Here is a 13757-nt window from a genome sequence, read left to right as displayed (position 1 = left end):
GAACCCGGTCCATTGTACGTGTACATTGCCAATGGTTGCGATGCAGTATACACTGAAAACACTATAATTACCATGGATGGCAGCGACACCTATGATCCTGATTTCTTTGCTGAGAAAGGTAACCTCGGCTTTAACATGCTAATTGCGAATGACATTCACAAAATATGGTAGAAAAAGTACCACAACACACATCAAGATAAAATTGAAAACAAGAATTTAAAGAATACAAAACAAGAAACAAAAACAGGCGTTTACATCGGCATTCCTCAAATCGCTAATGCATGGGAAACTTATTACAAAACATTGTCGGCAATATCATGTTTAATATAAAAACAATATTTTCATGTCATGTGAAAGGGTTTTCTAAATGAACTATGAACAATATTACAGAAAATGCACAATACATGGATGGTAATTTTCCTCGCTCTACTCAAAGTTTCGAGTAATACCCACTCTTGTTATTCCTTCCGCCTGGAAAAAGGCCCCCTCGCTCTTCCAGGAGATCCTGGACACAGGTTTATATTTTAAGCCCGAAAAGAGAATTTGAACACTCTTTCTATACTAAATCAGGACATCTGGGCATTTTCTGCGAATCTTCAAACGAAGTATAGGTAATAACATCATTTCGAGCGCAATTTGGTGTTACTAAGCATGTGTAAATTTTTCAAAGACAACAAAATTGCGTGAGCCCGCTGGGCAAGTGAAATTTGTAGTCTTTAAAGAATTTTCAAGTGCTTGGTACTTGGATTGCATGACAAATCATTTTCTTACGTGTTAATAATGTACATGAAATAACATCATAGAAAGTCAAAAGAGACGTAAATTTTGGCAGCGCGCGCGCTATTTGCTACAACTTTGCACTTGTTTTACATGAGAACACACTTGTTTTCAGCCAATAAGATACGCGTAATATTTTCATGTACATTATTAAGGAACTAAACGGTGCTTCCTCAATGTGCCATAATCTCAATTAGGAAACTACACCGGTATGAACTTCACTTGGATCTGCTATGCAAGTGGTGAGAACCTTGATATTACTGACCCAAGTGCACTGCCTGTGGTGTATCCTAATGGATCTTCCTCAACAGCTGATGGATCTGGAGGCTGCTTTAATAAAGGACCCGGTAGATTGCCATTCAACGACAGTTCTTTTAAAGTAACATTCAACAACAGTTTGATGGTGCGAGGGTTTACATATTACATGATCCTCAGAGTAGAGAAACGTCAACGTTTTGATTATTATAAACAGAAAGTGGCCGTGGCGGAGGCTCCTCCCCCGTTTAATATCAGGTGCGTGGTTTGTTTTCTTAAAGAACTGTACATCTGCGCTAACACAGCGGTCAAACGCCTACGCATGTGCGGACGTTGTAATAAGTAATCATGATAGGGTAGCGTGCTTTCAGACTCTAAGAACCAAGTTGTCTCAGACTAGTTACAAACAACCACACAAGCCAGTAACTCATTGTGTTTTAAAAGCGTATAAGTTGTTTTTTAAAGCTCAAAAGAGAATGAAAAGTGCACTAAGGGACAGAGATTGTTTCTTATGTTATCCTTTGAAATTCTGCGCGGGAAATTGGCTAGTGACCGGCCAGAGTTCTTCCCCTCATGCATCACGACATTTGAACGTATTGTTATCTACGGTGTAATATATGATCTATACCTATCCAACATGTCTGCTTTGAACATTTTCCTATGTATCACAGCTGTATGGCGAATTGCAAGCGAAATGCAGTCATTAACTTGCGACTTGAACTGTATGCAGTGTGCGTGGGACCGGCAAGCAAATGCGCTCAAAGCCTAACATACAATTGGTTTATGTACGAAAAAGACAAAGATGGCGGAGGTAAGTTTTTATCTGAATCAGTAAGAACGAAAGAACCTATTTATAAATGCTTAAGAGGATAGGCGGAGAAACAGCCAAGGAGTCGCACAACTGTTCCTATTCGAACATACATTAGGCCGACAAACACAATTTCATTTTAATAAAGAAAGGATGTTGCATCGCTGTACCAACACACTGTTACAGGTCTGAATTAACGAATTCCTTGCTATTTGTCTCAGAAAGTTTAGTGTAGTATCAAGGTACCCCGGTCTATCAGATAAGCTTCTTTAAATTCATCATCACTTTAATTTATCGATATTGCCGGGAAAAGTTATATGTGTTCTTCACCTTTGAAAGTACCAAATGATGAAATTTTTTGTCTTATATATGCCTGAAACCCAAACACATATTTGGCAATAGGAAGTGCCAACCTGCAGGAGAAGTTAAAACACTAATAGGTTCGACCCTTTTATTTCAATCGTCGGCTGATGGATAAAGTACTCTGTGTTTGCATCTTAATTGGCTTAGGAGAATGGAAGAAGACACCTGGATTCTACCAGGCATTGATAACATCATCCACTAGCAGAAAGATTTTTTTGATGGAAAACTTTCTCCAAAAGGAGATGTTCTACCAGATACGATTTCGGACGGTAACGGCATACAGAGGAGAAGGATATTCGTATTACGACTTTCATACAAACAGTCCTCCCAAATCGGGGACGTGTGAGACAGATAAGAGCGAAGGGAAAGCAGCCCTGGAAACTTTCCATTTACAGTGTAATGATTGGTACGATACGGATTTACCACTGACTTACCAAGTGAACATTCCGAAAGAGGATGGCACTTACATCATTTTAGCATCGGGAACAAATAATTCTCTACCGTTACGTCTACCAGTGGGAAATGAAAGTGATGGTAATCGATTGCAACTTGAAGTGGTGATAATTGACTCTCTCTTGGCGTTTGCCAAAGCAAATATAACCGTATTCGTAAGTATTAGCATAAGAGGAGATGGGATCCCTGTTCCACACCTTGGAATAAGTTAATAAGATATTTCTCAGATGCCCGATACCTCTGCTTGGAAACGAGAGTTCTTGCGAAACTTTCTTGAGGAGATTATCTTTTTGTTCTCGTGCTTTAAGTAAAATTCATTTTGAAACAAAGTTTTTGAACTTTTTTTCGATTTCAAAGAGACGGTTTTTTAGGGCTTCGAAATGATCTATTCCGCTAAAGCTACGGAGTTACGCGTGCACCGTTTGTGGATTTAATTGGGGCTGGAAGCTATAATATGATGTAAAATGAGATAAAACTTGAAAAACAAAGAAAGCAAGACAAAAAACAAAACAAAACAAAGCAAAACAAAAGACAAGGGACAGCTCCCTTGGAACTGCGTTCCTTGTTCGGAGAATGAAACTGAGCGAGAAGTCACAATTTAAACCTCTGTTCACTGCCGTATTTTCTCGAGTAAGCGCCCGGGCACTTATTTAAAATTTCTGCTAAAAGGAGGAGCGCTTATTTTAGGAAGGACACTTAATCGAGGGGTGCGCTTTAAGATAGCGCAAAAATAAGACAAAAATCAAAAGAACAGATACAAACATTAGAGAGCACTGCAAGCATAATTACGGTGAAACGGAAAAAGGAACTATTGTCATTTACTGATTTCGCTGTAGTTGAAGCTGAAAAAGTTGTAAATTAATTCGCAATAGAAATGAACGTGCGTTCAGATAATATAGAGCTGAGTTCTAGTAAGTTTTATCCTTTGTCAAATACTTCTTTCGATTCACACTTCAAGATAAGAGTCAAGACTTGAACATTTTTGCAGGTATACAAGCCATCGAAAGAGGAATTCGATTCTAGTGCATCAAGTTTAACAGGTGAAAACAGCGAGCTTGAAGACATCGTCCATAAGGGAAAAGAACAAAGCGCGGTACAGCTTAGTATTGGCATTCTGAGTGCTGTCAACGCACTGGCGCGAATCAATGCTACAACCAACACTCCAGCGGTAAGATAAAACTTGTTACTTTATGACTTTATGAAAGATACAGTGGCCGAATTGGTGATAATACGCCAAACCACGCATCAAGGGATCCGAAGTTTAACCCTGACCGAGCTACTGTTGTGTGTTCTCGGAATAGAAACTTCGCTCTTACTGCAACTCTTTTTACCCAATATCACAAACCTTTCCACTATGTGGCTCCGTAACTAAGTTGGAAAAAAAAAATTCCCTTGTTAACCCAATTATTTTTTTTCAGGCTTTTCCCTGTAACACCCAATAAATTGATTATGTTGCAGCTCAACTGAGGGTATCTTAATGTCCGCGGGTCAAACTTTTAATTTTATTTCATTATTGATATTTTAATTCAATTTGTTACTTCAGCAATGTAGTCTCTAAGCCTATTCCTCTTTTGGTGACATTTTTTTTTTCATTGACAGATACGTGATAACATTATTAATAGTATAACAAAGTTACCAGTGAATGACACTTCAAGCGTAAATCAGATAGCCAGTGTACTGGTCGAGGCTACAAAGGAAGAAGGTGCCATTTCTCCATCATCAGGGGTAAGCAAAACTTTTGTCTCCAAGTAGTGATTTACACATAACATAATTGAACAAGCATGTGGCGAGAACGGAGGAACTTATCAGATAATGATAATCAAAATCGGCCTCCTTTGGTCGGGGCTGATCATGGATAGTACATCCTAGCTGTCCTGACCGACCCCTCGAACAAGAAAGGCGTGATGGTTTCTATCTTGCAGGAAGTATGTGTGATACCTGTCTCTGGTTACAAGACTCGGAAAGTTTGTTAAGTTTTTACTGATAAACTACTAACTTCGGTTGCCGTTTTGTAGAAGAGTCTGTTTTGTTTTCAAGCTAATCCTGCTTTTCTCCTTAGCCTAAGAATTCAACAACATTATGAAAGACGAACATTAAACCCAAATAAACAACTCTCTCATCAGCTCCAAGCCTTAGGAGCGTGCGAGAACATGATGTCCGTCTTGTCCCGGGAAAAAAACAACACGGAGTCTAGAGATGCAGTCGATAATGCTGGAAAACAAATCGTGTTGGTGGCAGGGAGCTTGTTAGGAGGAGCAGTTTTGTCCAGCGGAACTGCGAATGGTTCACAGGTCAGAGCACCATAAAACAAAATGTCAGTTACCATAAGCTACGATCAGAATCATACAGCCCTAGGCTATTTGCTTCTACTGAATGTTGAAGGAGAACCGTTTTTACTATAAATTTATATAAATTCGCTGAACTCATTCGAAAAGTAACTTTTCAAGTATGCACTTGTTTTAAGCGGTTCTTTTTAATTGGTAGTGTCCACACCAATGTTAGTGCTTCGACGCTTAAAAGTATTTTTTCCTTTTTTTGGATTGCAATTCTTTTCAAAGCAAACAATGCGGGTCTCTTGCGATCACAGGCAACATTAGCATCATGACAAACTACCCATCGTAAACAAAATTTTAGAGAGTGAAGTTTCTGATAATTTGTTTTAACTTTTGTTTTCTAACTTTTCAGTTTGGAGACATGGCCAAGAAGGCCTGGAACTTAACAGACACTCTGGCCAAGGTTTTTCTTGACCGTTTGCTTCCCGGCGAGACACCTGCCCTCTTTGACAGTCCACGCGTTTCTATGCAGTTGTACCGTCAGGGAGCTAGTGAAGCCCTACCACGGAGTTTGGAAGTCAGAGGGGGCTCATTTTCTCTTCCATCGAACCTCTCGTTGGGCAATGGCTCAAAGTCGAAAATCATTGATCGAAATGTAAGCTGAAACAATACGTGACCTGAAGGTTAAGTAATCTCACAAGCTTTGTGCTTGGGTGGATGTTAGTCTATCGTAGGTATCCCTCACACTGGTCCGGGCCTCCTGGTTATGCACTGACGCCTACCCACACCTTAAGGTGAAGTCAGTACGAATGTACCAGTTTTTTTTTTATAGATGACAGTCCTCCTTTGTGATTTTTTTTTTCAAGAATTGGTGTAACGTCACTTATAATTGAATGCTTGATTTACAGGTCGCCTCCCTAAGGGACTGTTATCAGTAGGGTAATTCAGTATTGTCAACTAAATTGATAACGTAAATTGGCATTGGGATAATTTTGAAAGCTGACGTTTCGAGCGTCAGCCCTTCGTCAGAGCAAATGATTATCAAAAGACTTCAACAGGTACGCACCCTTCCGACCAATTAGCTCTGATAACAGGAAGATCTTGTTTGTTCCTTTGAAAGTATCCGGGGACGTTCTGCATGCTGCTCGAAATGATTTAAAAACGACGCATTGATCATGCGCGGCCATGCTGATTTTTATCGTCTCAAAATTTCATTTTGCCTTAGGTGCAATTCTCAGATTTGGATCCTTTCATATGGCGGAAGAATGATACCCTCAAACCAGGAACACCTGTGGTCAGCCTTTCTTTCCTGGATGAACATGGAAATCTGATACCAGTTCAGAACTCTGGGTCAGACATTGAGATTAATATCCCTGCGAAAAGTCTCAGTCAAAACATACCAGTTCACTTTGTTAATCCTGTGAATGGCACCATGGCTTACCATACTTTTCGAGTTGAACATAAAGACACGGCGTTTTCTCTTCGAATAGAACCGTTCAACGAGTCACGCTTGGAGGTATTTTTGAGGCATCGAAAAAGACCAAATGACACGCACTTTGATTATAAAATCATCTTGCCTGATTTTACCTCGTGTTTACCACCAGGGGATGAAAATTGCACAGTTTTATCTGAGTTTATGCAGTGCTTAGGAAAGGTTAATGTGTCATCTACTTATCATGATGCCAATTTTACCAAACCTGGCCAACCCAAAACTTGTGGTCCCAAGAATGAATCCGTTCCCACGCCTGCATCTTCTGAAAACGACGGAGACGCGCTCAAATGTCCTGATATCTGCAAATATGAGAACCTTACGTACTTTAACTGTTCATGCGATGAAATTCCTAATGTGTACTTCCTTTTTAACAAGACGATCGAGGAAAGTGCTGAGACGTGTAGAAATTTCACAAACTTTACAAAGTGCCCAAACGATACTCTGCTTTGTAAGAACTCTGTTAACGTGTTATCTTGCTATGCACTGGAATTACAACGCTACCAGGAGTGCCGGGAGATCCTTTTCACGCCTCGTAAACTGTTTTATGATACTTATGGAAGGTGTCTTAAGGATCCGTTTAAAGTTTTCTTCAATGATTCGTTTGCAAAACTGGGCAAGTGGTACGTTGGTATTAGGCCTTATATAACTCCCATTGTCAACCACACAAATTTTCAAAATTCTGGTAATTATACGGTTCAAAAGTGGTGGCACTTGTCATTGAATATGACAAAAAAAAAAGAGGTGGAAGAGTTTCTTGAGGAATCCGTCGTCGAGCAGATGAGTAAGTACTATAACGCAACATTAGAGCTAAATGATTGCCGGTGGTACAATGGCGTAAAATGCAAAGATGTTGTAAGGTATCTCCTTAGGCGTTGGCAGAAGTGGATGGAAGAGAACAGCGATGATCACGAACACGATGGTCACAAAAACGATGATCACGAACACAATGGTCACAAAAACGATGATCACGAACCCGATGATTACGAGCACGATAAACGTCGCCGCAAACGAAGGTCACTCTTGCAAAAAGAGAACGACCCAGAATCAGATGTCAAGGCTAAAAGACTTTGCATAAAAGTCGACGAGAAGCCTCCTCCGCCGAAAGTTGGGGTAAAAATGGAGCTCATTGAAATACCTGTTCGTGATATAGATGTTTCCACTTTGTATACATTTGACGTTAGGTTTTACACGTGCCTCTTTTGGGATGAACTGAAAGACGAATGGAGCACAAGAGGGTGCAAGGTAAAGAAATGTATAGGTTTTTGATAGAACCATACCAAACACCGTTTTGAACTACGCAGGGGATTTTTTTTCACAAACGTTGCAGCTTAACGATTGTTTGACTCAAGAGCAAATTTTTATAAGTGACGCAGAAGGAGATAAATTTGGGATAAGTAGTAATTGGTTCTCTTTTATTCACAGCCAGAATTGTAAGAACATCCGTGAGATCCTTTATCCAGTAGCTGATTTTGTCTGTTTTCTTTCCTTTATCTTTTCCAATTGTCTTTTTCATCTTCTTAATCGAATCATATTTACCCACATACATTTAACTACTGAATATTACTTCAGAAGCCTTTTACGTATTTCATGTATCATGAGACGCAGTAATTAAGAAACTTACTGATGAGTTACACTTCTTTCTTTATCTTTTTCACAGCCTGGTCCAAACTCGACTGACGAAGTCTTGCAATGTTTCTGCAACCACCTGACCTCATTTGGAGGAGAGCTTTTTCCTCCGCCCAACACCATTGAATTTGACTCGGCATTTCTGGGATTTGCCAGCCTCGGCGAGACTGGAAATGTCGGAGTAATTGTCGCCGTTGGTGTTTTTTTCCTGACGTATGTTATCACAACAGTGTTTGCAAGAAAAGCTGACAAAAGAGATGAAAAGAAGGTGAGATAAGTTGGTTTTAACAACTAAACTGATATTGTAATTTTGCCACGTAAAGAGTTTCTCAGGCTTACATTTCCGGTCTTAGATAGGTATCTACATCATGGCGCCATGTGAATATTTTCTTGCTGTTTCAGTCATTGTAAAGCTGGCTAGCTGGATCAAATATTTTTCTGATTTTACCCCTATGATTTTGATATTAAGTGTTTTTAGTTTTGTTGTTATTGTTGTTGTTGCTGTTTCCTTGTCGGGGGGGGGGGGGGGGGTGGAATTTCGGTGCTATAAACCAACATTGTGATAATTTAATTCCCCGTGAGATAATTTGTAACGGTAAAATCATACGGATCATACGTTCTAATTGAAAAATGTATCCCTTGTTGGCATGCGCCTGTTCAGTAAGAAGAAACGCAGTCGAGTGTGTTCCTGATGGTCTTACCAGATTTTTACGTGATCCCTATTACTGTACAGACTTACGGCAACATGGAATGTACTTTTTTTGTATGATAAAAAAAAAACCAAAATGTTGTTAATGGTAACGTCATGTATGTGTGTTTCCTCCAATAGATTATAAGTAAGAAGCAATTGTGTATAATTCAGTACATCATACAACTTTTTTGTTTTTGCTTTATAGCTGTCCGTGTCCATTCCTGTACGGACAACATTTCCTGGCACTCATGTCTACGAGATTGCTGTTTACACAGGAGTTTTTGGTTCATCTGGTACAACTGCCAATGTTTCTATGATGATCAATGCCGAAAATGGAGAGACAGAGATACTTCCATTACTGGACATGAATGGTAGTAAAAATCCATTTCCACGAGGCAGTGTAAGTTCCTTTGTGGTGAAACTTCCTCGCGTTCTTGGCCGACTAAACTATGTGAGATTGTGGCACGACAACTCAGGCGCAAGTCCTTCATGGAATCTTCATCAGGTTGTAGTTCGTCACGTGGCAACAGATCAGAAATGGTTCTTTATGTGCAACCGCTGGTTGGCTGTTGAAAAGGATGATGGACAAATTGAAAGAGTACTTTTTGTGGCCAATCGAAAACAGTTGTCAGGATTCCATAATCTCTTTTACACAAGAGCCTCAAAAGACATAGGAGATGGTCACATCTGGTTCTCAGTTTACACCAAACCACCAAACAGTTCTTTCACTCGAGTGCAGCGCTTAACTTGTTGTATATCGCTTCTATTTTCCTCCATGTTTGCTAATGCAATGTTCTACGAATATGGTTTAAAACAACAAGGTCTCCAAATTACGTTTGGTCCGATTAACTTTAACTGGATAGAGTTGATGATTGGAATTCAAAGCAGTTTGGTAGTCTTGCCTGTAAACCTATTGATCATAACCATTTTTCGTTACATTAAACCAGAATCATCGGTGAAGACAAAGAAATGTAGACTGCCTCATGGTTTTATTTACATAGCATATACACTGTCATTACTAACAGCCCTGATAGGTGCCGCCTTTACAATGTTTTACAGCATGGTGTGGGGAACTGAGAAGTCCAACAAATGGATCACATCCGTTGTTGTCTCCCTAGTGCAGGACATCTTTTTCATTCAGCCCCTTAAAGTGATCCTTGTTGCTTCTTTGCTGTCTATTTTGTTACGCAAGCCCCCGGAGGAAGACAGAGAAGAAGTTCAGGATGGCGAGGTCGCGGAGATTTCAAGCACAGAAATTGAGGGCTCAAATCCAGTTGAAGATGAGCTGCAGAGCCCTAAGACGCTGTCGGAGCTTTACACTCCTCCTGATCCACTTAAAGTGGCAATTGCCAGACAAAAGAGGGTCAAGGAAGTTAAAATGTGGAAATTTGTCTTTAAATTTGCATTACATTTTGTGTTTGCCCTACTTTTGGCGGTAGTTTGTTACGGAGGTATAGGGAGCGACAGATTTAGATTGAACAAAAACATGGAGGACATCTTCAATGCAAAACTTGACAAGGTAGGCTATGAAGTAATACGCATTTCTCATCAGTTGCTCTTTGTCACAGTTTTAAGTAGAGGAAGGAATTTTAAAAGAGCTTTCGAGATTGCTCTTACTTCATCTGCCTCTATTTCTATTCCTTGGTGGCTATTTACTGATAAAATTATTTTTGTAATCATGTCTGTGAAATCTGAATACTGAACATTTTCATCACAATTTGTATAGGTAATCACATGATTTCGAGTGCAATTTTGGATAAATCAGTATTGGTAAAATTTTCAAAGGCTAACCAAATTGCTTGAACCCGTAAGGCAAGCGCAATTTGTAGTCTTGGAAAAGCTTACGAGTGCTGATTTATCCCAAATTGTACGAGAAAATCACGCGATTACTGGTTAATAATACACAAGCAAATATATGACTCTGTTTTCCTTTGAAGTTTTCTTTATATCTTGTCATGGCTCTCCAGTTCGGCTGCTTCCCCATGCCTTGTTCTCTGTGTTGCCAGGATTTCCTCTAAAGAATAACTGAGCGTTTGCAATCTTTCTCTGTTAGGTATAAGTCGATAGCAGTAACCATTAAACTAAAGCCATCACACATACAAAAATTTCATCATGCTGATAAGCTTATCAGCATGCTGAAATTTTTGTATGTGTATTATCAAGGGTGTCATAACATACTCCTAGTTATCTCAAAGCAGAACTTAATTGTCAGCCCGGTCATATGGCGTGATACCAAATGGCATAGAAACAAAGAATGGGTCAGACATACATGTTATCAAACTAAACAGGGCCGTCCGTGTCGATTACAGGCCGGCTTCTGTGCTTCCATAATGAAGCAGTGAAAATCCAGAAGCCATCTCTGTTTGGTATATTGTTTCTGTATCCAACTCTCATGCGCAAATTCTCTTACTGTAGGTCAAGAATGTACACACATTTTGGTGGTGGTGCGAGAAATTTATGCTTCCTGGTTTGTACAGTGCCCCATGGTACAATGGACAACCATTTGAAGAGGAAGATTTCTTCTCAAATAAGAGGGCGTTTATTGTCGGCCTTCCCCGACTACGGCAGCTGCGTATAAAACCAGGTATTGCAATAAGGTTAAAACCAAAAAAATTAAACCATTCTATAAACTCCTGCTTGTCTAGAGCGGTTATCAATCTTAATGATAGGACGATTTTGATAAAGCGGTTTAGCAGAGTTATCTCTACTCATTTTCAAAACACTTCTGCTTTAGACACGCTAACATTTAAGTTGAAACGAATACGCTATTATTTGCCTTGCCATGTACTCAAGCATTCGAACACTTTGAGGTCAAAAATGGTAAAAACAAATAAAACGAAGCAAATACTACGTCAAAGGATATGGCCCAAGATCCACAATAACAACACATTTGGGGTTCTAGACATTAAGGCATCATTTTCCTGCCCAGTTTTGTCAACTAACCATCTAGTGTGCCATATGTACCACTCATACAAAAGGAGTTTTAGTAAATATGGTTTTTGTATTAGTTTGTTAAGGATTATCAAGTTGATGTAAAAAATTTTTTCATATTTTAGAGCCATGTCTTACTTGGTCTGCTTATCCAGAGTTTAAACGTTGGTTTCCTCGATGTTATCATGAGTACCAAGGCAGCAACCTTGATGAGGGCCATTCAAGCCTGGAGTTAATTGATGTCTCGCCATTTTATGACGATATCGGAACTGGCAGCAACAGCGGTTACAGTGATATTAGCAACAGTATTAATGGTAGCAGTTACACCAATGAAAGCATCCAAGAAATATTTTCCATCGTGCCAATCACGTGTGACCACACCGTCAAATTCCAGGATGCAACGTCCTTAGGCACTTTACCTATTATCACAGCATTCGGCACTTATTACGGTGGCGGACTTGTAGCAGAGTTAGGATATGAAAATGAGACTGCCTGGAAGGTCATTGCCAACCTTATTGCTGACAACTGGATTAACAGACGGACAGTTATTGTGTTGTTTGAGTTCGTTACATTTGAGCCCGCGACAAATCTGTTCGCTTTTACTCGATATTCTTTCGAGTGGTTACCTACGGGAGGCATGGAAATATCTTATCGTATTGACCCCATTTCGTTTTCCCGCAGCACCAGTTCACACACCGGCTCAGTTTTTATTGCATGTTACGTAATCATTGTTTTAATACTCGTATACTCTATATACATAGAAATACGCGAAATGCGTCAGTCGGGCTGGGCTTACTTGAGGGACATATGGAGTTTTCACGAGTGGACATTGATATGCCTCACACTTACAACTATGGTGATATTCTTCATCAAAGCCGAACAAACCAGAAAACTCGTCGCGAAAGTTCATGAAAATCCTTATGGCCGGATGAGTTTTGATTATGTTGCGTTATGGACAGACGTTGAAAATGTGGTTATTTCCATGGTTACCTTTCTGTCCACACTGAAGTTCCTTCGCATCTTGAAGTTCAATAAGCATATCTCCCAGTTGGCGAAAAGCATAAATGTATCCCGAGGTCCTATGACATCGTATTCACTTGTATTCCTTGTGGCTCTTCTGGCATTTGCCGTCATAGGTAACATGCTGTTTGGACGTTCAGCGTACATGTTTTCTACATTCACGAGGTCATTGGTGAACGTCTGCGAGATGATACTTGGCAAAGGAACTAATTATGACGAGCTGGAAGCCATAAACCGTTCTCTCGGGCCGTTCTTCATGTTTTTTTATTTTTCCGGTATGACTGTTTTCATGATGAACTTCTTTGTGGCCATACTGAACGACTCCTTCACAGACGCAAGAGAAATCTTGGAAGAAAACCCAACCGAGGACAGCGAAATGTCCGATTTTATCGGAGAATATGCCAAGGCCATGCTGAGGGAAATATCAAAAGAGTTAGGAGGAAGCGGTGGAAAAAGTGTAAAATATGCTACATATGAAGACAAATTCGTATCGTACAGTAAAGAAGCGAAAGAACGGGACTTTTTCTTGTACTAATGTGGTCTGTTTGGCTGCAATAGGACGCAACTGGGTCACTGTTGTGTAGGTCTTAATGGAGTTGTGACGCTTACAGCTAACGTTTAAACTTTGTAGCTTTTTACGCCTTCAGATTCAGTTTTTGGGCCGCCTTACGTCTAACGGTTGAGTTCTCACGATGACGGTTAGATTTTTCAGTTTTTTTTACCGCTAACGGTTAAACCCCAATGAGATCTTCTATTTGAAACTATATAAGCGTTTAAGCAGAACCTTACCTACTTCCTAATCTTACTCTTGATCGATACATTGAAACATAGAAAAATGTCGTACTTAAAACGCACGCCGATGTTGTCACAAATAGTTTAGTGCATTTCGAAAAAGTTAAATTTTTGTGCCTTACCGTTGTAAAAATAATAATAGTAATAATGATAATGAAAAAAGAAGTTTAATTCCACCATAATCGCTGTTAATCTGAAGTACAATGTGGTTACAAATTTACAACTATAAGAATCACATACTATTAATCAATAAGGGACTGGATTACAATAGATTTT

General features: G+C 39.6%; 2 protein-coding genes across 2 annotated transcripts; both read left to right on the top strand.

The window, feature by feature from the left end:
* Nucleotides 1-72: 72 nt before the first annotated feature.
* LOC136284209 (uncharacterized) lies at nucleotides 73-9607 on the top strand. The gene is made up of 12 exons (XM_066174054.1): nucleotides 73-118; nucleotides 975-1290; nucleotides 1704-1843; nucleotides 2351-2811; nucleotides 3645-3824; nucleotides 4256-4381; nucleotides 4780-4947; nucleotides 5342-5584; nucleotides 6155-7663; nucleotides 8079-8315; nucleotides 8944-9572; nucleotides 9604-9607. Exons 1-12 carry the CDS (start codon nucleotides 73-75, stop codon nucleotides 9605-9607), a joined length of 4059 nt encoding a protein of 1352 aa, XP_066030151.1.
* LOC131777794 (polycystin-2-like protein 2) lies at nucleotides 9552-13731 on the top strand. Its single transcript, XM_059094138.2, has 3 exons — nucleotides 9552-10257; nucleotides 11154-11322; nucleotides 11795-13731. The coding sequence occupies exons 1-3, from the start codon at nucleotides 9607-9609 to the stop codon at nucleotides 13222-13224; spliced, it is 2250 nt and encodes a 749-aa protein (XP_058950121.2). The 5' UTR covers nucleotides 9552-9606; the 3' UTR covers nucleotides 13225-13731.
* The last annotated feature ends 26 nt before the right edge of the window (nucleotides 13732-13757 follow it).

The sequence above is a fragment of the Pocillopora verrucosa genome, chromosome 11 (genome assembly GCF_036669915.1).
Source record: "Pocillopora verrucosa isolate sample1 chromosome 11, ASM3666991v2, whole genome shotgun sequence".
Taxonomy (NCBI): domain Eukaryota; kingdom Metazoa; phylum Cnidaria; class Anthozoa; order Scleractinia; family Pocilloporidae; genus Pocillopora; species Pocillopora verrucosa.
Note: the sequence above shows the minus strand (reverse complement) of the source record. Positions and strands in the feature narration are given on the sequence as shown.

Coding starts and splice junctions, on each gene's coding strand:
- LOC136284209 (XM_066174054.1), top strand. CDS start 73: ATGGATGGCAGCGACACCTATGATCCTGATTTCTTTGCTGAGAAAG. Junction 1,291..1,703: donor CCTCCCCCGTTTAATATCAG/GTGCGTGGTTTG, acceptor TATGTATCACAG/CTGTATGGCGAATTGCAAGC. Junction 1,844..2,350: donor AAAAGACAAAGATGGCGGAG/GTAAGTTTTTAT, acceptor TAATTGGCTTAG/GAGAATGGAAGAAGACACCT.
- LOC131777794 (XM_059094138.2), top strand. CDS start 9,607: ATGATTGGAATTCAAAGCAGTTTGGTAGTCTTGCCTGTAAACCTATTG. Junction 10,258..11,153: donor TCAATGCAAAACTTGACAAG/GTAGGCTATGAA, acceptor CTCTTACTGTAG/GTCAAGAATGTACACACATT. Junction 11,323..11,794: donor GCAGCTGCGTATAAAACCAG/GTATTGCAATAA, acceptor TTCATATTTTAG/AGCCATGTCTTACTTGGTCT.